The sequence below is a fragment of the Schistocerca nitens genome, chromosome 3 (assembly GCF_023898315.1).
Source record: "Schistocerca nitens isolate TAMUIC-IGC-003100 chromosome 3, iqSchNite1.1, whole genome shotgun sequence".
NCBI lineage: Eukaryota > Metazoa > Arthropoda > Insecta > Orthoptera > Acrididae > Schistocerca > Schistocerca nitens.
In genome coordinates this window covers 680,416,707-680,441,110 of record NC_064616.1, presented here as the reverse complement: position 1 = coordinate 680,441,110, position 24,404 = coordinate 680,416,707, and the positions used below count along the sequence as shown (strand labels likewise).

The 24,404-nt window shown below is 42.8% G+C and overlaps 1 protein-coding gene across 3 annotated transcripts in view; it reads left to right on the top strand.

Annotated features, from left to right (window-relative positions):
* LOC126248637 (microtubule-associated serine/threonine-protein kinase 2) overlaps positions 1-22,384 on the top strand; it is a 258,768-nt gene extending 236,384 nt beyond the window's left edge. For all 3 annotated transcript variants that reach the window (XM_049949815.1, XM_049949816.1, XM_049949814.1), the window contains exon 22: positions 19,792-22,384. In XM_049949815.1, the coding sequence (XP_049805772.1) occupies positions 19,792-21,723 (1,932 nt within the window). In that variant the 3' untranslated portion in view covers positions 21,724-22,384. The remainder of the gene's footprint in view (positions 1-19,791) is intronic.
* The last annotated feature ends 2,020 nt before the right edge of the window (positions 22,385-24,404 follow it).

Here is a 24,404-nt window from a genome sequence, read left to right as displayed (position 1 = left end):
ATTCCAAAGTATCTTTCAAGGCAGTTGCTCGACATCACCTGGGTTTGCTGCTAATTACTGCTAGCAAATAGCAGCTGCCAGGATCCATGCTGTTATGGTCTTCTTGTGAAAGCATCAGCCAAAAGTTGCACAAATGTCCCCAGGTTGCATGCAGACTGACAGCAATAGTGTCCAGAGCTCTTCACAGCCCCAGAGGGATGAGACTGAACATATAACCTTTTTCTTCTTGTACAGCAGGGTACCATGCTGTGTTAATGTAATTATCTCCTATTTCAGATTTTACTGCTGGGCCTTGGCATTTATGATGATCATCATCATCATCTCAGTGGTCTTGCACCATACAACATGTCTGACCAATATAGGACATTCCACACTGAAATAGAATCTCATACACACCTTGTTTCCTAAGTTTGAGATCATCTTTGACAGGAAACAAATTCTTCAGTTTCTCTCTGTTAATAAGATACTGTATGTTTACATGTTACAAGGCGTTGTCATTACACTGTGAATATTGTTCGTAATGTATATGGTGTCCTTGAGGGTACCTTCAGATGTAATTATTATAGTAATGTCCTTGATACCAAGTCCAGTTCCCATTGGAAATAGTGTATCCTGTCAGTCATCAGGACTGCACTTGGCTGTTGCGTAATTCTAGAGGAATTCTAGAGGTGGCCTCAGAAATTATGTATTGTTTAACCATTGCAAATATAGGAGTAGTTTGCTTGCCACAGCAGCTTAGTAAAAAAAGTGAGTGTGTACAATGGTCTACCTTCCTTGTTATGTAACTGATCTCTCATATATCTTTTCTCATCATATTTACTTCTGCTGTAAACCCATTACGTGTTGAAATCATTGTTCCATAATGATGGAGATAGTTATCTACGTGACTCAGAATATATTTTTAAATTACATGCAGCTTCAAAGTTTAATTGGCCATATGATATTGTTGACTGGAACTTGTCTCATAAATGATGGTGCAGTAACAGTGTCATCAATGATGAAGAACTACCCACAGCAGACACTGTTGAATGACTGTGCTAGATTAGCCTCTCAAGTTTGATTTTCTGCAGTGTTCAAATTTGCAAAAGGACTAGTTTAAGAAGAGTTAGTACATAGTGTAACTATTCTCTAACTGCTGTTGGACAGGATTGACATGATTGATTCCATTCTTTGAAGTGCATTTATGGTATGATATGACTTTATCAATGCATATCTTCTTGAATAATCATGGCTACAGTCTGCTGCCTGGCATCGACTTTTACTGTTTCTATATCTTGCCATTCATGTTCAGGATTCATAGCTGTTAGAAGTCTGTGTATATGTTTTGTCACTGTCATATTAGTGATAAGGAGCCTGATAATCTTACTCAGCTACTTTAGATATGACATTCAAAAATGAGAAAGAAGTCTTTTGATCCAATTTTTACTGTGCATTAGCTTTGTGGACCAGTGTGAATGTGTCCTCTACCAAGGTAATATATTTCAGGAGTAGTTTTAGAAACACACCTTCTGGTAATACACTGATTAGATAGGAAACTTGACCAGTTAATGTCATGTCCGGATTCACTATGTGACGTAACACCAGAACACTTTTTGTCTATGATTGCATGCTCTCCCACTAAAGTGGAACGGTATGCTTAAGTTGTTCTCCCACCAAGCAGATTTGCTGCTGCTGATCTCCAATAGTTCCCTTAATTTCACGTAAATTTATCCCAGCTGATACCCTTCACCCCTCTCCCTCATGTACTGTGGAACCTTTGTCGCCAAATTCACTCGGTCACAGAATGAGTTGTGTATACGTAATTCATAGGATGCTAGTAAAATACATGGAAACAAAATGTATGCAAAAGCACATACAAATAAGTAAAACAAAGTAGCAACAGGTTCTGGCCTACAGTGAGGCATCTCTGTGTAGAATAAAACAAGTGTTTCACATCTAAGCTTTTAAATTGGGACTAGCCAGTATACTATTTTCCACACATGTTTTTCAACTCAACTGGAAATCTGAAATGTATACCTCTCCTGTTAAGGAAGTACTACCGGTGTGAAGTTTGTTTCTCTGCATAGTGCTACATGCTGCAGTCCGTTTTAAATGGCCCCATGTTATTAACAAAAGAAGTCCCTTAAGGAAGTATACAGAATTATTTGGAGAGAACATTGTTCATGCACATTAATGACTTGGAACACAATACCATCGAATACAATAGAGTGAAAATAAGAACAGCATCATGGGACCACAAGAAGCTGTTGTAATTAATATTTATGCACAGACAACTAATTCTAGTCAAGCAACGATCTTCATGTCATGGATTACCTCGGTTCAATGTAAGAGAGAGCCTGAGTCTGATAAATAAACCTACACCAAGTTTAAGGAAGATTCCTTAGCGTCACATACATAATTGTTTATATTTACAGCATCTGTTACACACACACATGCATCTTTTATCTTGTACATTGTTCATCAGTCACTCTGAGTGCAAAAATTAAGTCCATTACAGTGGTGACCATACTGTCTGGCAAAAGTCATACAGTAAGCTGACCTTGATGACAAATATATGAGGTGATAGACACCTGTATGTGACACCTTTTGCAGCTAAAAAATTATGAATTTGACCCAAGGAATCAAGTAGATGTAGTGTTAATCCATTGCTTGAAGATGATCTCTTGACCAAAACTAGTTTTCTGTGAATAAATATTCATCACAATGGCTTTTTGTGGAAGACATTGACACCCAGAACTGAAGATCCACTTAAGAATATGAAATATTTGATTCACTGATTATTTAATCATGTACTGGTAATAAAATTGTGCATTTACAAGAGTAGTGGGCCAGAAATTTTATGCACTGTTTTGTTGCAGTTAAGTGATCATTTGTGTAAACCACCAGCTGATCATGTGCACTACCCTATTTACTAAGTCAGCCTTGTTCCTTTCAATATCTTTCTCAGTGACAGATTGAAACCATGTACAACACATCCCCAACACCCCACCTCTTCAACAGTCTCACAGCCTCAGATCCTCAGTCAGGTTCAGATTTGTTTTCTCGTTGTTGACACTTGTTTTTCAAGTACAAAATGAACAAATGGCTAGTTTTCCATGTTTTAACTTGAGCAAATGTACAACATGGTACATACAATTTAATGCTTTTGATAAATCAAATAAGACACCCACAGTCATAACTCACTTGCACAAAAAAAGAGTAAATTGTGTTTTATGCTAATGCTCCTTCTCTGAAGTCAAATTGTTACTGAGATTATCTTTGTTGTTCTCAAAGAAGCAAACCACTGTGAGGCTTGCTATCAAAGTAAAGTAATACACATTTATCATCTCATCTATTTCCCTGAAATACCTTCAAACAGTTACTAGAATCCTTAGCTGGTTCTTCAGAAAAGTGATATATATGTGATTTGTTTTTGTAAGTGGGTAGATTGTAGGAACCACATACAGCTTATATTCACGTTCTTGACTCTACATGAAATAACTGTCTCATAGCTGAATTGCATATGTAGTGCTCTTAATATTCTGAAGCATTTGGTGTGTTAACCAATCTGTCATCTATTCAGTTTTTTCAGGCAACAATTTTAGGAGCAATGAAAGGCAATTCTTAATACTGAATGTAGTTTCGTTTTTTTACATGAATACATACAAATCACAGATAAATCTGAACTGCATCCTAAATAGGAATGTTTCTATGGTAACAGAACATTAAATTTTCAAGGATCATATAAATCACACACACACACACACACACACACACACACACACACAGAGAGAGAGAGAGAGAGAGAGAGAGAGAGAGAGAGAGAGAGAAGCTTCTAGACCTCAGTAATATTAAATTTTTTACTGACAGTAGATGCGAATAGGAAACGAGGGCTGCACATCTCAGCAAATAGGCACGCAAATGTACAGGATGCAAACGATAACTGTTTACCGTGTACCACAGTGGTGCATGGGAAATCAAGATGAACAATATGATACAGGACATTTCAGGAAATAACCTGTTGCCTCACAAAATCCACATAAGCTACAGTGTATACACACTGCACAAGATTTTAAATGTTCTCTCTCTCTCTCTCTCTCTCTCTCTCTCTCTCTCTCTCTCTCTCTCTCTCATGGCAGCAGCTTTATCAGCTATTTTGTAAACATTATTAATTTAACATTTACCATGGGGGTAATACAAGAAAACAGACTTTGTAAATGTTATACAAAAACTAATTGTGCTTACAGTTCAGTTTATTATCCCTTACAAGCACAGTAGCTTCATAGCAAGAAAATGTTAATATGTGCTGTTAAAATTAACAATATTGTAAGGTAAAATTCTCATAAACCAATTTTACATTTTTGCAAGTGCAAAAACAAAGGGCTTTTAATATTAAAGGGCAAATCAGTAAAAATCTCCTGCGGTGCACATACCATGTAGCATAGCTGGCTTTCTGAGACTAGTTTGAGGCTGTTTTCCAGATTGATAGACCAATATGTCAGTTTGTTCATCTCAAGTTCACCCGGACCACTGTGATACATTGTAAACAGTTATTATTTGCACACTGTATGCACTATACTGAACAATGCATGACATAATCAGGAATAATATATTATTAAGCTAAAACAGTGTTCACTTAGTGAAAATTAGTGGCGGAACACTGTTTCAGACCCAATTTCAACCACTCAAAAACTGCTTCCTATACATATAAAGAAGGGAGCTGTAACCTACAAAAAACTTAAAATATACATCAAAAAGGACTACATTTTAAAAATAAAATAAATTTAAAAAATGGTCACAGCTTTGTATATTAAATTTCGTCCAGAACTCATGTTTGTTCATTTGTGCATTTTTTTTTAAACATGTTCATGGAGTTCATTTCTAGTGTAAATGAACTCTCTGGGAGTAGGGACAGGGACTGAGAATGCTGTTTTCAGTTGCAGGCTGAGTTGGAGACACTGTGCTCGCAGCTCCATGTGGTGCTAGCTTTGGGCACGCAGTGTGAGTTGTTGCCAGTGGGCATAACTGTCAAGAGGCCAGATAGGGGGATATGAAGGACATCCAGATTGTACCACTTGTCCCCTGATTGGTCCACTACTGTGGCTGCTCCAGTTACTGCCCACACTGAAACCGACCCCTCACCCATGGGCGATTGGGGGGGGGGGGGGATTGAAAGGCCTCCACAGTTCGTGTGACAAACAGGATTAAGGCACTATCTGTGGCTGATAAAGACGCTTAACCAGATAACCAGATGTAGCTGCTTGTTCTGTTTCTGAGGAAACCTCTCAGCCTGCAAGATTCGGACAGTCACAGAGGCTTGGATTATTGGTAGTTGGGAGCTGCCATTTTAGGGTTGTAATGGTGCCCCTGAGGGACATGACTGTCGAGGAGAGGAAGTAGTCTAGTGTGCACTCTTTGTGCTTGCTGCGTGGGGGGAGTCAGTGATCCGAGATGTGGAATAGATCCTTCTGGATGCCATGAAGGGTACAGGGTGCAGTCAACTGCAGGTGGTGGCATGTCACTACTAATGATGTGTGCTCTGTAGCATCAGCGGCAGAACCAATTGCGGACCTTTAGTACAGAGCTGAGTGGAGTGTCTGAATCGAAGGCTCTGTTTGTTCTGTGACTGTGTAGGCTGCAGATTCCTCAACTTACACCATATAGTGGTGAGGTATTGGGTCTTGGTTAATAGTTTAGGGGTCCACTACACACCGGTGAAGGCTGTGTGTGTAGTGGGGACTGTGTAGAGATAGACTGGGCAGTGTTTTGGGTTAGTGTGTCTCAGGAAAGAACAAAAGGGGTTTCAATATCAAAGAGTGCAGGTCAAACAGAAGACAAGGGTAGGCCTAGGAACCATAGGTATTATAGTAGTAAATCGTTTTAGTTGTGTTGGGAAAGATCTAGAGCTCCAGCCACTAACATAGAGCACTGAAGCACAAATCATTGTAGGTACTGAAAGCTACTAAAGCTGGAGATAAGTTCAGCTGAAATTTCTACAAAGGATGTAATGGTGTTCAGAAAGGATAGATGAAATACAGTTGATGGTGGTGTGTTTGTTGCTATTAAAAGTACATTATCTTGCAGTGAAATTGATGTGGAAAGTTCCTCTGAGTTAGTGTGGGTAAAGGTTGTACTTGACCACCGGAATAATTAATAATTGCTTCATGTTACTGACCGCCAACTCAAATGATTCTGTTGCTGAACAGATGAAAGAAGACTTGAGTCTCATTTGAAATAGGTACCCCACTCATAGAATTATAATTGCTGGTGACTGCAATATGTTGATGAAAATACACATTAAACTCAGTTGTGGGCATAAAACATCACCTGAAATAATACTAAATGCATTCTCCAAAAATTATTTTGAACAATTAGTTCAGGAGCCCACTTGAAGTGTAAATTTTGCAAAAACATATGAAATGTCTTAGCAACAAATAATCCCAACCAAATAGGTAACATTGCGACAGATACATGGATTAGTGACCACAAGGTCATTGTAGCAAGACAGAATACTGTAACATCCAAACCCACCAAAAATAAATGCAAAATATATCCATTTAAAAAGAAGAGAGAGAGCAAATAAAAATTTGCTTGACATCTTTCTAAGAGACAGCTTCCATTCCTTCTGAATTAACTATGTAAGTGTAGACCAGATGTGACTTAGATTTAAAGAAATAGTATCAACAGCAATGGGTGGATTTATACCAAATAAATTAATAAGAGATGGAACTGGTTCCCATGGTACACAAAACTGATCAGAATACTGTTGCAGGAGCAACTAAAAAAGCATGCCAACTTCAAATGAATGTTAGATCCCCAAGACTGGCGAAGTTTTAGAGAAGTTTGAAATTTTGTGCAAACTTGAGTGAGAGATGCTTTTTATAGTTTCCACAGTGGAACTCTGTTTCCAAATCTGGTGGAATATCAAAAGAGATTCTGGTCATATGCGAGTTACACCAGCAGCAATACATAATAAATACCTTTGCTTTGCGATAGCCGTGGTAACATTACCAATGACAGTGCCACTAAAGTGGCGTTACTAATTATGGTTTTTTGAAATTTCTTCACCAAAGAAGATGAAGTAAATATTACAGAATTCAAACCGAGAACTGTTGATAACATGAATAACTTAGAAGTACATATCTTCAGTGTAGCAAAACAACTTAAATCATTCAATGAAGGCAAGTGCTCCAGTCCAGATTTTATACCAGCTAGATGTCTTTCAGAGTAGACTGATATAATAACTCTGTATTTAACAACCATATACAACCACTCGCTTGATGAAAGATCTGCACTGAAAGATTAGAAAGTTGCATAGGTCACACCAATACTCAAGAAAGGAAATACGAGTAATCCAATGAATTACAGACCCATATCACTAATGACAATTTGCAGTATGATTTTGGAGCATATACTGTGTTTGAACATTGTGAATTACCTCAAAGGTAACTGTCTAGTGACTCATAATATGGATTCAGAAAGTATTGTTCTTATGAAACACAAGCAGCTCTTTATTCTCACAAAGTAGTGAGTACTATAGAAAGGAGATCTCAAATTGATTTCATATTTTTGGATTTCTGAAAGGCTTCTGATACCATTACTCACAAGTGGCTTCTAATCAAATTGTGTGCCTATGGAGTATCATCTCAGTTGTGTGACTAGACTCATGGTTTCCTGTCAGAAAGATCATTGTTTGTAGTAATTGACAGAAAGTCATTGACTGAAACAGTCCCCGGGGGAATTGTTACAGGCTCTCTGTTGTTCCTGATCTGTATAAATGATTTAGGAGACAGTCTCAGTAGCCATGTTTGATTTTTTTGCAGATACTGTCCAGCACTGTCTGTTAAGTAATTGGAAGATAAAAATGAATTGAAAATTGATTTAGACAAGATATCTGTATGGTGCGAAAAATGGCAACTGACTCTGAATAAAAAAAGTGTGAGGTCATCCACATGACTACGAAAAGAAAGTTTCGATTACTCTATAAATTGCACAAATCTAAAGGTTGTCAATCCAGCTAACTACGTGGTAATTATAATAACGCGTAACTTAAATTGGAACAATCACATAAATGATGATGTGGGAATGGCAAAGCAAAGACTGTGTTTTATTGGCAGAACACTTAGAAGATGTAAGAGGTAAAGAGACTGCCTACACTATACTTGTCCGTCCTCTGCCAGAGTACTGCTGCCCAGTATGAGATCGTTATCAGATAGGACAGAGGGGCAGATTGTTTTGTATTATCGCAAAGTGGAGAGAGTGTGCCACAAATATGATATGCGAGTTCGAGTGGCAATCATCAAAATGAAGGCAAATTTCACTGCAGTGAGATGTTTTCACAAAATTTCATTCTTCAACTTTCTGCCTGAATGCAGAAATATTTTGTTGACACCCACCTACGCAGGGAAAAATGATTATTGTAATAAAATAAGAGAAATCAGAGCTCACATGGAAAGCTCCTGCGAACTTTGCAGAACTAGCACTTCTGGAAGAGATGAGTTACTGGCGGAATTGAAGCTGTGAGGACGGGTTGTGAGTCATGCTTTGGTAGCTCAGATGGTAGAGCACTTGCCAACGGAGACTAAGGTCCCGAGTTCGAGTTTCTGTCTGGCACACAGTTTTAATCTGCCAGGATGTTTGTTGTATTCTGTTTGTGGTCAGTTCCCATTTGGATCATCCTGGGACATGCTGTTGTCAATCCGTTGTACCAGCAATATGCCTGAGGATTCTGTGCTGATGGGTTCTGCAAGCACAGGACCCTAAATTTTACTCAGCTGATTGCCCATGTCCCAATTCATTAGGTTATCTATCAGTCAAATCTCAGTTGACTCCCTCACTGTGCTGTCTAAACATCTGGGCCTCTGAGCCAGGATTCTAATCTCTTCATAGCTCATGGAATGATCAAGTTCCAAGCAGTGTCCATTGATGTCTGAGTTAGTTGCTTGCAAAAGTGTGTTGTGTTGACGTTCTTGGCACCTGATGTGGACAAGTCTTGCATTTGTCCTGTTGGCACACTGACAAAGTACACTATAAATTCCTAGCTTTCATAAACCAAGGTCATCTTTAGAGTTCCCCAGTAGTCCTCTGATCCTGGTTGGTGAACTAGACAAACGCTTCATCTAATATTTTCGCAGCATCCTGTGGACTTTGACTGAGATAGATCCTGCATAGGGCAGATAAGCCACAGCATTGGGGTTATCTTGCTCTTCTCCCTTGTCATATGGTTGAGTGCCTGTGTGAATGACCTTCTTAGACTGTTTGTCAGTGTATGCATTTCTTCAGAGCACTATGGATAGATATTCCATCTCTAACATCAAACTGTCTTCATCTGATAATGAGCGTGTTCTGTGTACCACTGTCTTAGGACCCCATTCTTATGTGCTGGATGATGGCAGCTACTTGGATATATGTCGGTGTATGTTGGTTTGCCATATACACTGTGGCCAAAAAAGCACCCACTCTAAATTTGACAAGCACACCCAGAAATTGTAGCTGACTATCCTTTACAAGTTCCACGCTGAATGTTATATTCAGATGATATGAGCTTAGGCACTGTAAAAACTAATAGAGTCCGTTCCTACCGTGGTACCAAATCAGACAGGTGTCGGCCATATACTTGAAGAAGCATGTAGGAGTTTCTCCAATGATGTCTTTAATATTTCCTCCTTCAAGACCTCCACGAGTAGACGCAACCTCTGGAGAGAGGCGACTGTGCATGGCTACTCCCTCTGCCTGTTCGTAATACTTGCTATCATATAAGAAGTGCTAGAGGGTAGTATGTGCCTGAATAGGCCCATCACAATATCATCAAACTTCTCAGCAATCAGTTCCAAAAGTTCATTGAGTGGCACCTTGGTAAACAGGGAGCCCACATCAAAACTGACCGTTATGTCCACTTCTGAGAAATGTAAGCTCTTAAGACATTCTATGAAACCCACTAAGCTACAGATTGTGGTGAATGCACTCCTAAACATGTGCTCTCAGCTGTACCTTCAAGTACATAGTCAGTTGGTATGTTGCCACCCCAGTGTTACTGGCGATTGGATGCAGATGATCTCTCTTCTTTGTTCACTTTAGGTAACAGATGCAGCCTTGGTGGTACTGGTGTTTTTAACCATAATCCTTTAATGACAATGTCTGGCATTCCGATTGTCTTCAATAAAATGCTTGTCTTCCTATCCACTCCAGACAAGTGATTATGTTCCAGCCGTCTACATGCCAGGTTTCAAGAAGTTGATGAATTCACTCATTATAATCCACTTGCTGTGTAATGAGTGCAATGTTTCTTTTATCTGCTGGTAATGTCACACTGCTGCTGTCTCTATGGAGTTTCTTCAGCACCAACCTCTTGTCTCAGTAGATGTTTGATTTCACTGGTTTTGTGTTTATAATCTCTTTGCAGGTTCCACAGCAGACTTTCTCCACAAAACTTGGTGGAATCTTGTTGGTAGCTGCACTAATAAAGACTTAGATAGGCATGTGTTGCTGGGTGTTGGTGCATAGTTGAAGCCCTTGTTGAATATCTTCAGTGTGATGTTATCAAACTACTTGTCACTTAAATTAATCACAATGGGTGTGTCATCTGTTTTCTGTGTCATTCTTCTGTGTGCACTCTTTTATAGACCAGGAGACACTCTCTACCAAGTTCTGATCATTCTGTGTCAGTGAGTCTGCTGCATACAGGTGTAAAAGTTCCCTATCAGTCACATGTAGTCTTTGGCCCATGTCTCAGATACTTTCCCTCACAAGTACCTACCATGTTTGTTTCATGTTTGATCTTGTTTGCCAATCTGTAGTTGATATGGTACTTGGTCCTAGCAAAAATTTGTTATATTTGCCTATCCGGACATGTCAACTGAAAGGTGAGAGAACTGAGCATCTATCCTTTCCCTTGGAGAAGTTTGTCTGGCATCTTGAAAATACTGTACATATTCTCCCCATACTCTGATGATGAGACTGATTGATGGCTGGATTGAGTCCATAATTTGTACCCTCTGCCTTCCCAGCATGGATACCTGGGGGTGGGGGTTGTGGGAGCGGATTGCAAATGTAGCGAGAAGGTAGAGTGGTACAAATTATGGGCACACTTTATCCGATGATCAGTCTCAGACCTGATGAAGGAAATAAGTTATGACACAATAATATTGTGCAAGGAAGATGACAATATCCAGAAGTATGCCTGACAAATCAACAAGGAGAAATTTTGGTGTAAACAAAGATATTCAGAAGATGATTGTGTGAAAACTGCAGGACATACAAAAAATGACACCTATCAATGGATAGAGCATGTCTCTAGGTTTTGATTTGTAATACACTCCTGGAAATTGAAATAAGAACACCGTGAATTCATTGTCCCAGGAAGGGGAAACTTTATTGACACATTCCTGGGGTCAGATACATCACATGATCACACTGACAGAACCACAGGCACATAGACACAGGCAACAGAGCATGCACAATGTCGGCACTAGTACAGTGTATATCCACCTTTCGCAGCAATGCAGGCTGCTATTCTCCCATGGAGACGATCGTAGAGATGCTGGATGTAGTCCTGTGGAACGGCTTGCCATGCCATTTCCACCTGGCGCCTCAGTTGGACCAGCGTTCGTGCTGGACGTGCAGACCGCGTGAGACGACGCTTCATCCAGTCCCAAACATGCTCAATGGGGGACAGATCCGGAGATCTTGCTGGCCAGGGTAGTTGACGTACACCTTCTAGAGCACGTTGGGTGGCACGGGATACATGCGGACGTGCATTGTCCTGTTGGAACAGCAAGTTCCCTTGCCGGTCTAGGAATGGTAGAACGATGGGTTCGATGACGGTTTGGATGTACCGTGCACTATTCAGTGTCCCCTCGACGATCACCAGTGGTGTACGGCCAGTGTAGGAGATCGCTCCCCACACCATGATGCCGGGTGTTGGCCCTGTGTGCCTCGGTCATATGCAGTCCTGATTGTGGCGCTCACCTGCACGGCGCCAAACACGCATACGACCATCATTGGCACCAAGGCAGAAGCGACTCTCATCGCTGAAGACAACACGTCTCCATTCCTCCCTCCATTCACGCCTGTCGCGACACCACTGGAGGCGGGCTGCACGATGTTGGGGCGTGAGCGGAAGACGGCCTAACGGCGTGCGGGACCGTAGCCCAGCTTCATGGAGACGGTTGCAAATGTTCCTCGCCGATACCCCAGGAGCAACAGTGTCCCTAATTTGCTGGGAAGTGGCGGTGCGGTCCCCTACGGCACTGCGTAGGATCCTACGGTCTTGGCGTGCATCCGTGCGTCGCTGCGGTCCGGTCCCAGGTCGACGGGCACGTGCACCTTCCGCCGACCACTGGCGACAACATCGATGTACTGTGGAGACCTCACGCCCCACGTGTTGAGCAATTCGGCGGTACGTCCATCCGGCCTCCCGCATGCCCACTATACGCCCTCGCTCAAAGTCCGTCAACTGCACATACGGTTCACGTCCACACTGTCGCGGCATGCTACCAGTGTTAAAGACTGCAATGGAGCTCCGTATGCCACGGCAAACTGGCTGACACTGACGGCGGCGGTGCACAAATGCTGCGCAGCTAGCGCCATTCGACGGCCAACACCGCGGTTCCTGGTGTGTCCGCTGTGCCGTGCGTGTGATCATTGCTTGTACAGCCCTCTCGCAGTGTCCGGAGCAAGTATGGTGGGTCTGACACACCGGTGTCAATGTGTTCTTTTTTCCATTTCCAGGAGTGTATGTGCTGTGGTGGTGTTGTGTAGTGCACCGTTAGGGCAAAGGTGTGTCAGAACCTGCAGACAAATCCATATTGTCACAAGTGGGCTGCTATTGTGGCTTCAGTGAATTGCACACACACAATGTTCGACCTATATTGATGTTTTCTATGTTAGAAATGATGCCTGTATGGAGCACCTGTAAAGTGACTTAAAACCCCCTGCGGGTCCGGGGTAAGAATAAGCCCGAGGTATTCCTGCCTGTCGTAAGAGGCGACTAAAAGGAGTTTCAACTGTTTCGGCCTCCTAGTAGTAGGTCCCCCTTGGCGTTTGACCTCAGTTTTTCAAAATTCTACAGAAGTACGAGCCTTTTGGGGAAGTACGCCTTACGTGGTGTATCACTGGTCCTCAGTGCACTAAGACCTTGGCACTCAGCATTGTAACGGCATTGTAACGGCATTGTAACCACACCCACTATTCCTCAAATTGGGCCTAAACGCCTGATGGGTACACAAGTTACGCCCATAGTGCGTCCCCATCTGCGCCTACGATCATGATGGACCTTCCATGGCACCCGAAATCCAGCACGGTAGCCAGCCCGTTGTGGTGGGGTCGTCATGTACCCTCTAGGTTGTAGCCCCCTGACAACACAGGGATCGTACTGCCGATACCTGAGCTGCACCCTTCCCACGTCGGCCAAGGAGTAGATGCCCGTCTCCTTGGGGCATCGGGATTCCCGGCAACGGTCATCCTGCCAGGTGGCCCTTGCTGAGGCTGGGTGGCGCCCGTGGGGAGAGCCCCTGGTCGGAGTGGGTGGTATCGGGGCGGATGTTTCGCAGATGAAACGTCAACATGTATCAGGTCGCTCTGCGGCCGAGTCTTTTAAAAAGAAAGGTACTGTCTCTGGTTCTGGTTCCCCTGCCCTTTCCCCCTTGGCCACTCCCTGGGAGGAAGGACAGGCCCGCCGGCTTGGGGCGAAGTACTTCCCCCGCTATTTGGTCTGTTCTCGGACTGATGGGGGGATGTTCGCCACCTCCAAGCCCATGTTCTTTGTCCAGCACATCGAGGACATCTTCGGAGAAATCGAGGCTCTCAGTAAAATGCGTTCGGGGTCCGTTCTTGTAAAGACTGCCTCTGCCACACAGTCGGCGGCACTCCAGGCGTGTGACCGACTAGGGGACATCCCAGTGTCTATTGTCCCGCATGAGGCACTGAATACGATGCAATGGTTATTTTTCATCAGGACCTCCTGCTGCAATCTGATGAGGAGCTCAGGGCCAACCTGGTGCGCCGAGGCGTGCATTTCGTCTGGCGAGTTCAGCGCGGCCCCAAAGACCGTCGCGTCGACACCGGAGCCTTTATCCTCGCCTTCGAGGGGGACGTTCTCCCGGAGAAGGTGAAGGTGATGTGCTACCGGTGCGACGTGCGACCTTATGTCCCGCCTCCTATGCGCTGCTTTCGGTGTTTGTGCTTTGGGCACATGTCGTCACGGTGTGAGGCTGAGCCCCTTTGTGGCGATTGCGGACGTCCTCTTCGTGAGGAACATACATGCACCCCACCACCTCGGTGCGTCAATTGTCCTGGCATCCACTCGCCTAGATCTTTAGACTGCCCCGCGTATCAGAAGGAGAAGATTCAAGAATTAAAAACTTTGGATCGTCTCTCTTATTCTGAGGCCAGGAAGAAGTATGACCGCCTCCATCCCGTGATGTTGACAACTTCGTTTGCCTCAGTCGTGTCCACTCCTTCCACAGTATCCTCACACCTCTCCTGTTCCCCCTCCACCTCCTCACCCCATCCGGGGTATATGCCTCCGCCTCCCAAATCCCTCCCTTCCAAATCCTCCTCCCTCGCGACCCCTACCCCTCTGCCCCGGGGCCACCCTTCCTCCTCCTCCCCCTCCGCCGCCTGAGAAGCGATCCTCTTCTCAGGCGTCCATCGGGGAAACGTTCCGGACCCCGGCTTCCGAGGTCCGGCGTTCCAACACGGACCCCGCGCGTGAGGACCTTCTTCGGGTCCGCTCCACCATCCCCGTGCCTCATCGGACTTCCAAGAAGGCCTCCAAGAAGAAATCTTTATCCCCCCTCTCCACCCTGGTGCGTTTCGTCTGACGCTCCATCCGTGAGTCGCTGCTCCCGGCCGTCCTCAGTTTCGCCGGGACGCTCTGCTGCCAGGCGCTCAGCTGGCCTCTCGTCGGCGAATGATGCTGCGCCTCCTACGCAACCCGGGAAAGCGGCCGCCGCTGGCGACGACTCGATGGAACAGGATCTGTCTCCCGCCGGTTGTAGCGTTGTTCCCTCGACACCTGGCCCTCCGCGGCCGTCGAGGTGACCAGCTCTTCACCCGTTTCGTTCCCCCTCTTTTCTGACTAGCGATGGCTTTGTTACATTGGAACATAAGAGGTATTCGATCTAATCGGGAGGAAATACAACTGCTCCTCCGCCTGCACTGTCCGCTCGTCCTTGGTCTCCAGGAAACCAAGTTGCGCCCAAGTGACCGTATTGCTTTTACCCACTATACCTCGGAGCGGTCTGACCTCCCCCCTGTGGACGGTATTCCAGCTCATGGTGGGGTCATGTTGCTCATTCGGGACGATGTCTATGACCATCCCCTCCCATTGACCACCCCACTCCAAGCAATAGCTGTCCGTATTACTCTTTCTGCCTTTACTTTTTCTGTTTGTACCGTGTACACTCCATCATCATCCGCAGTTAGTCGGGCTGACATGATGCACCTGATTGTTCAGCTTCCTCCGCCGTTTTTATTGTTTGGTGACTTCAATGCCCATCATCCCCTTTGGGGCTCTCCTGCATCCTGTCAGAGAGGCTCCCTCTTGGCGGATGTCTTCAACCATCTCAATCTTGTCTGCCTCAATACTGGCGCCTCGACTTTCCTCTCAGACTCTACTCATACCTACTCCCACTTGGACCTCTCAATCTGTTCTACCACTCTTGCCCATCGGTTCGAGTGGTATGTCCTTTCTGACACCTATTCGAGCGACCACTTCCCCTGTGTCGTTCGTCTCCTGCACCACACCCCATCCCCACGTCCTTCGAGCTGGAACATACCGAAAGCTGACTGGGGACTTTACTCCTCCCTGGCGACCTTTCCGGACCACGATTTTCTCAGTTGTGACAGTCAGGTCGAATACCTCATGGCTGTTATCATCAATGCTGCCGAACGTTCCATTCCTCATACTGCCTCTTCTTCACGTCACGTTTCCGTCCCCTGGTGGAATGAGGCTTGTCGAGATGCTATCCGTGCTTGACGATGTGCTTTACGCACCTTTCGCCGCCATCCTACGTTGGCGAATTGTATTGGATACAAACGACTCCGAGCGCAATGCCGTAGAGTCATCAAAGACAGCAAAAAAGCTTGTTGGGCCTCTTTCACCAGCTCCTTTAACAGTTTTAGTCCCTCTTCTGTCGTCTGGGGTGGCCTGCGCCGGCTGTCGGGCATTAAGGCCCACTCCTCGGTACCTGGCCTGACTTCAGGTGATGAGGTCCTTGTTGATCCTGTGGATATCTCCAACACCTTCGGCCGCTTTTTCGCGGAGGTTTCAAGCTCCGCCCATTACCACCCTGCCTTCCTTCTCAGGAAAGAGGCAGAAGAGGCTCGGCGACCTTCCTTCCACTCGCTGAATCTGGAAACTTATAATGCCCCCTTTACTATGCGGGAACTCGAACATGCACTTGCACTGTCCCGGTCCTCTGCTCCGGGGCCAGATGCCATTCACGTTCAGATGCTGGCACACCTTTCTCCGGCAGGCAAAAGCTTCCTTCTTCATACCTACAATCGCGTCTGGACCGAAGGTCAAGTCCCCATGCGTTGGCGTGACGCCGTCGTTGTTCCTATACCCAAACCCGGGAAGGATAGACACCTTCCTTCTAGTTACCGCCCCATTTCTCTTACAAGCTGTGTCTGTAAAGTGATGGAGCGCATGGTTAACGCTCGGTTAGTTTGGATTCTTGAATCTCGACGGCTACTTACCAATGTTCAATGCGGCCTTCGTCGCCGCCGCTCCGCTGTTGACCACCTTGTGACCTTGTCGACATTCATCATGAACAACTTTTTGCGAAAACGCCAAACGGTCGCCGTGTTCTTCGACTTGGAGAAGGCTTATGATACCTGTTGGAGAGGAGGTATCCTCCGCACTATGCACGGGTGGGGTCTATGCGGTCGCCTGCCCCTTTTTATTGATTCCTTTTTAACAGATCGACAGTTTAGGGTCCGTGTGGGTTCCGTATTGTCCGACGTCTTCCTCCAGGAGAACGGAGTGCTTTCGTCGCCTGCTTTGACAATTGGATTTTGCCCTCCCTACCACCTTCAGAGAGGGTGAGAGCCCAACACCACTTTGGCTCCAGGCTCCGGTTCATGTTTATCTCGACCTCAGCTCGCTCCCGAAGGAGGGTACTCCGGCTGCAGTGTATTGCTCATGGTTTGTCGAACTTTGTGCGCGACTTGCCAGTCACACCTTTATTTACACTGATGGCTCCAAAACTGACGATGGTGTCGGCTGTGCCTTTGTCGTCGGGGCCGGCACCTTTAAATACCGGCTCCTCGACCAGTGTTCCAGCTTTACGGCCGAGCTTTTTGCTCTCCATCAGGCCGTTCAGTATGCCCGCCGCCACCGCCATTCATCGTATGTACTCTGCTCTGATTCACTCAGTGCTCTTCAGAGCCTTGAAGCTCCATATCCGGTCCATCCCTTGGTGCAACGGATCCAGCAGTCCCTCCATTCTTTCGCTGAGGGTGGCTCTCCTGTCAGCTCTCTGTGGGTTCCCGGCCATGTAGGAGTGCCTGGGAATGAGGCTGCTGATGCTGCATCCAAGGCTGCAGTCCTCCTGCCTCGGCCAGCCTCCCATTGTGACCCGTCATCTGACGTTAGTGGGGTTGTTTGTAAGAGGCTTGTGTCCTTGTGGTGGGATACTTGGTCCTCACTTCAAGGAAACAAGCTCCGGGCAATAAAACCGTTCCCAACTGCTTGGACAACATCCTCCCAACCATCTCGGCGAGAAGAGGTCCTTCTGACCAGGTTGCGGATTGGGCATTGCCGGTTTAGCAACCGCTACCTGCTCTCCGGTGACCCAGCCCCGCAGTGCCCTTGTGGTCGTGCATTAACAGTGCACCATGTTTTATTGTCGTGTCCCCGTTTTAGTCAATCTCATGTTGTGCTGTCGCTGCCATCTACTTTACAGGATATTTTAGCAGATGACGCTCGAGCAGCTGCTCGTGTTCTTCATTTCATTACTTTGACTGGATTGTCCAAAGACATCTAACTCTTTCACTTATTTTATCTGCATCTTTGTAAGAACTTTCTGGTGCCCCCCCCCCCCCCCTCTTGAGTTTTACTAGATTCTATGTGCTCTAACAATTGTGACTGGGCGCTAATTACCTCAGTAGTGGAGCGCCCAAAAAAAAAAGAAAAAAAAAAGAAAAATAAGTGACTTAAAAACTTGGAGAAATGCTCTATCTACCAATATGAGGCTATTTTCTATAAGTTTTTTAGTTTTTACAGTCATCTGAAACTCTGAAGGTACTTATGAATAACCCTGTACATAAAGTGAAAAAGTTATCAAAACTCCAAACTTCTTAAAGAGGTCTCTACGGGATATTCTAGAACTGATACCAGGTTTAATTCTAGTGACTCACTTCGTTATTCTGAAAGTGTCATCTCTGAAAGCTGAGTTACCTAAAAAAATTCCATTACTCATTGCTTAATGGAAAAATGCTGAATAAACTAGTTTGCAAAGTTGAAGTTAACTATAGCTATCATCTTATGTATTGCAAGTGTAGTTAGACTGAGGCTCTTCATTAAGTCAAGTGTGTCGATTTTCAAATTCAAGATTTCATAGGGTTGTAGGTTTTTCAGGAATTCTGTGAAATATAGTGGTCTGTATTGTATCTTGTCAAAATTTACCAGCAATCAGCATGCCTTGAACCAATCTACTTGCCGACACGGTCTCCATTCTCAAAGATCCCTGCACTATGGATTTGTGAAATAAACACTGTAATAAATGTAATTTAATATTTTATGCCACTGTCACAAGAAGAAAACTAGTACTATGAAAAGTAAAAGTGTGCCAATTGTCTACCATTGATAGTGTTGGTGGTCACCACGATGACAACGATGATGATATAGATATTGGGTAGAGAAAGATATTTTCACTCTGCAGAGGAGTGTGCACTGATATGAAACTTCCTGACAGATTAAAACACAGATGAGAGCACTTGACCACGAAAGGCAAAGATTGAGTCTCAGTCTGGCTCACAGTTTTAATCTGTGAGGAAGTTTCAAATATTGGGTAATCCATTTTTAGTTTTCTGGCAATTTGGCTGTCAAGATTTAAGTGCATTTCATAATGAAAGTCATTTTGCATGTAAAATTTAACTGTCCACCTCACACAACATTAGAAATCGAGGTGGGAGGAATGTTTGAAAAGGGTTGGAACTAACTAACTTTTTGTAGGATTGCATTTGTTCAATACAGTGAAACTGTCATTGTGGCTAAAGGATACATAGCTCTTTGTGACACAGTTGTTTTAGGATTTAAATGGACAACAAACAGATCTTTAACAAAAACTTGTAAATAGTGTGCTTGCCTTGGAGGACAGTATAGAAAGCTAAGAAATATATTACAAGGTTTGATGAACTCTTGTTCAGATCAAAAGAAGATATTAACATAATGTCTAAAAAACAAATAAATTGATCACAATATTTAATTAGGGAGCATGTATAATATTTATCATTTATTAATCCTAAGCATTTTTCTGCATTGTTGTGGTTTGTAAGAACTTATCCATTTTTTTAGGTTTGTGTTTCATTTGTTTAGGGACAAGAAAAATTAGATTATAATACATTATATTATTTCAACCCTAAAAGAAAATAGAATAAAAATGTTATCAGCCATGTGTTTACAATTATGAACAAACAGTCGATTTTGTTTCCTCATGTTTGAGTTACAGGGTGGGGGCAGGTGAACACTTCATATATGGCGTAGTGCAGCAACAACTTTTAAACATTTGGTTATGGTGTTATTGAAAGCATAGTGAATAAAATTAAGATTCATTTAAAATAAATGTGTTGCTCTATTGTTTGCAGCTGGCGGCAGGTGTACCTGCACAAACAAGTGTGACACCAAGTCGCAGCCTAACTTCACTTTCCATGTCACGACCACTACCACTACCACCTACAGAGCTTGGGCCATCCTCACCATTGCGTTCACCACCTACGGTGCCTATACCTCCACATCGCTCGGCATCTGTGGAGTCACCAGCAACTTCTTCACAGTCGAGCTCACCTGGTTCTGGTTCAGATGGTAGTGGACAACCACCAGCACCTCATTTCCAAAGGCCTTCAACATTACATGGTCTAAAACATAAGCTGCATACATCAGCTAAAGGCGTTCGCTCACCTGGGAGACGCAAGTCTGTGGGTCATATTCCACTCAGTCCACTGGCAAGAACTCCTTCTCCAGGACCATTGCCTTCTTCACCCACACGCTCACCTAGCCCCTTGGCATTCCCTGCTGTTGCTGGACACCAACCAGGTAGCTCAAACACAACACAGTCATACAGTCCAGGACAACCTCTTGTGCCCGCAACAGGAGCAGTAGCGAAAAAGGGATTTGGTCGACCAAAGGGAGCTGAACCAGGTTCACCACTGCTGAGACGGGCCCTTTCACCTGATCGCTTGCATCCGAGAAGTGCAGAGAAGCCCGCACCACCATCTGTGTCACCACTGTGTCAGCCATCACCACCCAAGGTTACAGTTTCATCGGCATCACCTCGCTTAACTTCTGGAGTTGCAGCTTCCGTTCCCTCACCTTCAGATCCCGAAAGAAGAAAATCTGATCCTAATCCTTGCTCGGAACACAGTTCTAGTGACTTTAGAGCATCTGCATCTGGTGATAGGGGCTCCCAACACTTGCCTCGCATAGCAGAAGAAAAAGATTCTCCTACAGGTTCCAAAGATGAACAGAGTCCACCTTTTGGAGCATTTTCAGAATCTACAATAGATTTTGATGGCCGCATTGATGTGTCTGTCCGAAGGTCTGCTCCGGGCCGCCTCTATGAAGATCGAAATCAGGAAACACTATCTGGTTCTGGGTTAACTAATGAAAATCTCATCTCTGCAGATTCAGAACCTTTAAGTGATATCTGCAGTAATAAAGGTAATGAAACTCTTATTAAGAACAAAAATAAATGTTCTGTACACAGTTCTCCTGAGTCAACCAGTCATTTGCCCGAACGTGATGTAATAATAGGTGGTAAAAATAACGCCATGAAAGTTGACATGAGAGCAGCACATGATAGTCACTCTATCAGTTTCAATAAAAGGCCTGATATTCTGCATGATGATAAATTAACCCAGAATAAAATATCGACATCTGAAACCAGAGTTACAAGTATGACACCTGTTTCTTCTGAACTGGATAAAGTATCTGGTACTCAGATTGTTGCCAGCAAACGTCAGATTGATAGCACTGCGTGTGAAAGCAAGTCAAAATTTATGCTTTCTGCAGGTGAGACCTATCCTGCTTCTAAAAATGTGGAGATGACTAAGCAGCTTGCACCACAAGATACCTGCCGGGCGAAAGTTGCTGAGTGTTCGGAGTTACATACAACTTGTAGTGCCTCTGGGTCTGACATTTCTGTCCATGAAGCATATGGAGGAGGTACAACATTTCATAATACACGTAATGTCAGTGTACCTACATCAACAGATTTTTCTCGTCAGGCTGTGCCTGCAATTGGGGTGATATTACGGGGAAACAATGCACAGGCTCAGCCATCAAGCATGCAACATGATAATGCAGCAGGCAGCAGTAAGGAAAAAGAAAGTGTCAGTAAAGTAGTATCTTCTCTCAAGTGCACAGGTGGCAGTCAGGGCAGAGGAGTGCACAGTTCTTCTGGAGGTGAATCAGCTTTGAGTATAATTCGAAGTTCAAATAGTGAGCTGAAGAACAGTAACACACAAGTCACTATAAGAGAGTGCTCTGATGTGTCAAAGAATAAAGAGACATCATCTTGACATGGTGTGAACAAGATAGATGCTGAATAAAATAAGCCATCTGATACATATTTTCTGGTGCAAAGCTTTTATTTCTGTGACGTTCGTATTATATTTCCAAGCCAAAAAGAGCAAATTAGAAGTAACAGTATTGTTATAAGAAGAAACCAGGGAATGACTATAATAAGAATGTTAGAGGAAGATAAACTAGGATGTCCATTGAAGTAATGCACCAGGTGAGGGTACAAATTTGTGAAGGAGTGAGCAGTGTCTGTTTTCTTTGGTACAGATTTACATGGAGCTCTATTACTTTATGTGAAATTCTCACAACATTTTCAAAAAAAGTAGTAAAGATTTTAAAATATGAAGGTTGTATCTGTAATATATTTTCTGTACACAAGCTATTTTTAAAATAACTATTTAGCACATTGGCCAAACTCCGTTGTATATATTCATGTAAATAAACACTTTTAAATATTTAACTAAATATTTTAATATATTTTTAATTGTAAATTGTGGAATGTTTATCAAGTAAACTTCCAATTGAAAAATGAAACTATATACATTTGAAATATGTTAGAGTAATCTTGAGAAATGTCACTTTGAAAATTCCCCATTTTAAATTTTATAATGTTGACTTTACTTTTGTAAATAAATATGTTTCTTTGTTGATATTAATGAATGTCTGTGTCCTGTAAAAGTATATCTATCTTAAATCTGTTATTCCATCATTGTCGTGCCTAAGTATAAAATTGATTAGCCCTAAAACAACTTTTAAAAGGTAGGAGATTTCTTATCTTGCAGTGATTTGTATACCTATTGAAGATAAAGCCAATGAATATCTTTTTAATAATCTTGCTGCCCATTTGATTTTGACAGGCATATTGACTAATGGCGTTGTGTTGTGATACGACAGTAACTAATCTTAGCAGCTGCTAATTTTTGCCAGTGTAATCACTAAAAATTGTTTCACTGTGGTGTTCATATCTGTCAAAGACAGTCCCATATTTTTTAAATAATAATTGCTGTGTCCAATAGGCGTATAGAGGGAAATCATATTTATTGTGTCAGGAAGAGTGCACTTCTTAGACCTTTAGTTTTAGTGGTAAATTTATGTCCCTCCTTTTTTACCTCAAAAAAACTTAATGCTTTATAGTTTTAAACATAATTTCACAAAAAATGTAATAATTTTCAATCCATATAAAAAAGTTTTTATATAGACCAATGGTGCGTACATGTTGTGACAGGAAAGTAGCCATATTTACATGCATTGTTTTGTTCATTAATATTTATTCTCATATCTGGGTTACACTGTTATGCACCAATTTGTTGAAGATAATTTTCACAATATTTATTTTTTGTAATTTTGAATCCATGTATTGTTATCAGGTTTTAAATGTGTGGTGTCATGTATGTTGGGTATGGGCATGAAGAAAGGAGAGGGAAATTGTATGACAACCCTCATTGTTTTTGTTGGTTGATTTTTGGTCAGCCCAAATAAGGGCAGCAATGTTTGTGTATTTTTGTTGACGATAATGCCACAAATTATTTTTCAATAATTTTAGAGTCCATTTACAGTAAACAGCATTTTCATAATGTGTATTGTGGCATGAAACAAGCTACCATTACCCATCTTGATTGTGTTGTTGTTTGTGAAAGTGCTAGCTCTGAAAGAAGTTGACAAGTGATGTACGTAACTGTTTAAAATATATCATAGTACATTTAAAAAAAATTTTTGGAACATATATAGGCCTGTGGCATCATATGCATCATAACAGGTAGGTAATCAAAAGTGTCAAACTGTGAGGTGGTCATAATAGGAACTTTTTAGTCCTCCCCTCCTCCACTTTATGAGTCTAATGCTGCTGTAAATTAGTGGCTAGGGTAAATGAAGTTGATTTAAATATAACATTTGCAGAATAATTATTCTGAACAGATGCTTTTCTCATAAATGTCAGAATTTCAATTATTTTTTTTTTAAATAATGAATCTGACAGGATCACCCTGTTTCATTTTTGCTGTTATCACATTTATTTAAAATAATTTGTGATTTTAGAAATTTGCTGTACAAAGTGTTGTTAATGGTTTTGTTATATTTTGAGGAGAGGAAAGTAGTTTGTTGTGGACTGTCTCCTTGTTCTAGTCAATACCTACTCTTAATTTAAAACAGTTTTCTGTTACTTGCAATGTAATTATTTACTTCTTCATTCTCAGTGTAATTCTGCAGTCATGAGCAATCTTCTGGGCTTGTTAGTGCCAATGCGTGACATTCAGTAGCTTAGTTTACTTTACTTATTATTTATTTTTTACCATAGCTTACAATTTTGTTGTGGCTATGGAATCAATAATTACCTCTGTCTCTTTACAACTTTTGTGCTGCAGATTACAATTTCCTTACCTTTTGAATATGTTTTGCAAGTTTGTAACAGTTTTTTATTTGAATATGCCCACTACTTTGTATTTTGATATTACAGCTTTTAGCAGGTATGATCCCTCTCCTGTGAATTCCTCTCTTGTCGATGAGCTCTAGGATACTGTGTGAGTTCCTTCTTTTACAAATTGTGCTGTTTCCAGATGAGTAATGAACTACTTCCAGGTTGGACGTGAAACAGTTTCCCTTGTCCACGTGTAGTCAAGAAGATATGTGGTCAGTCTTCATTGAGTTGATTTTGTGTCAAGGTGCATTTGGTAGAGCATGATAC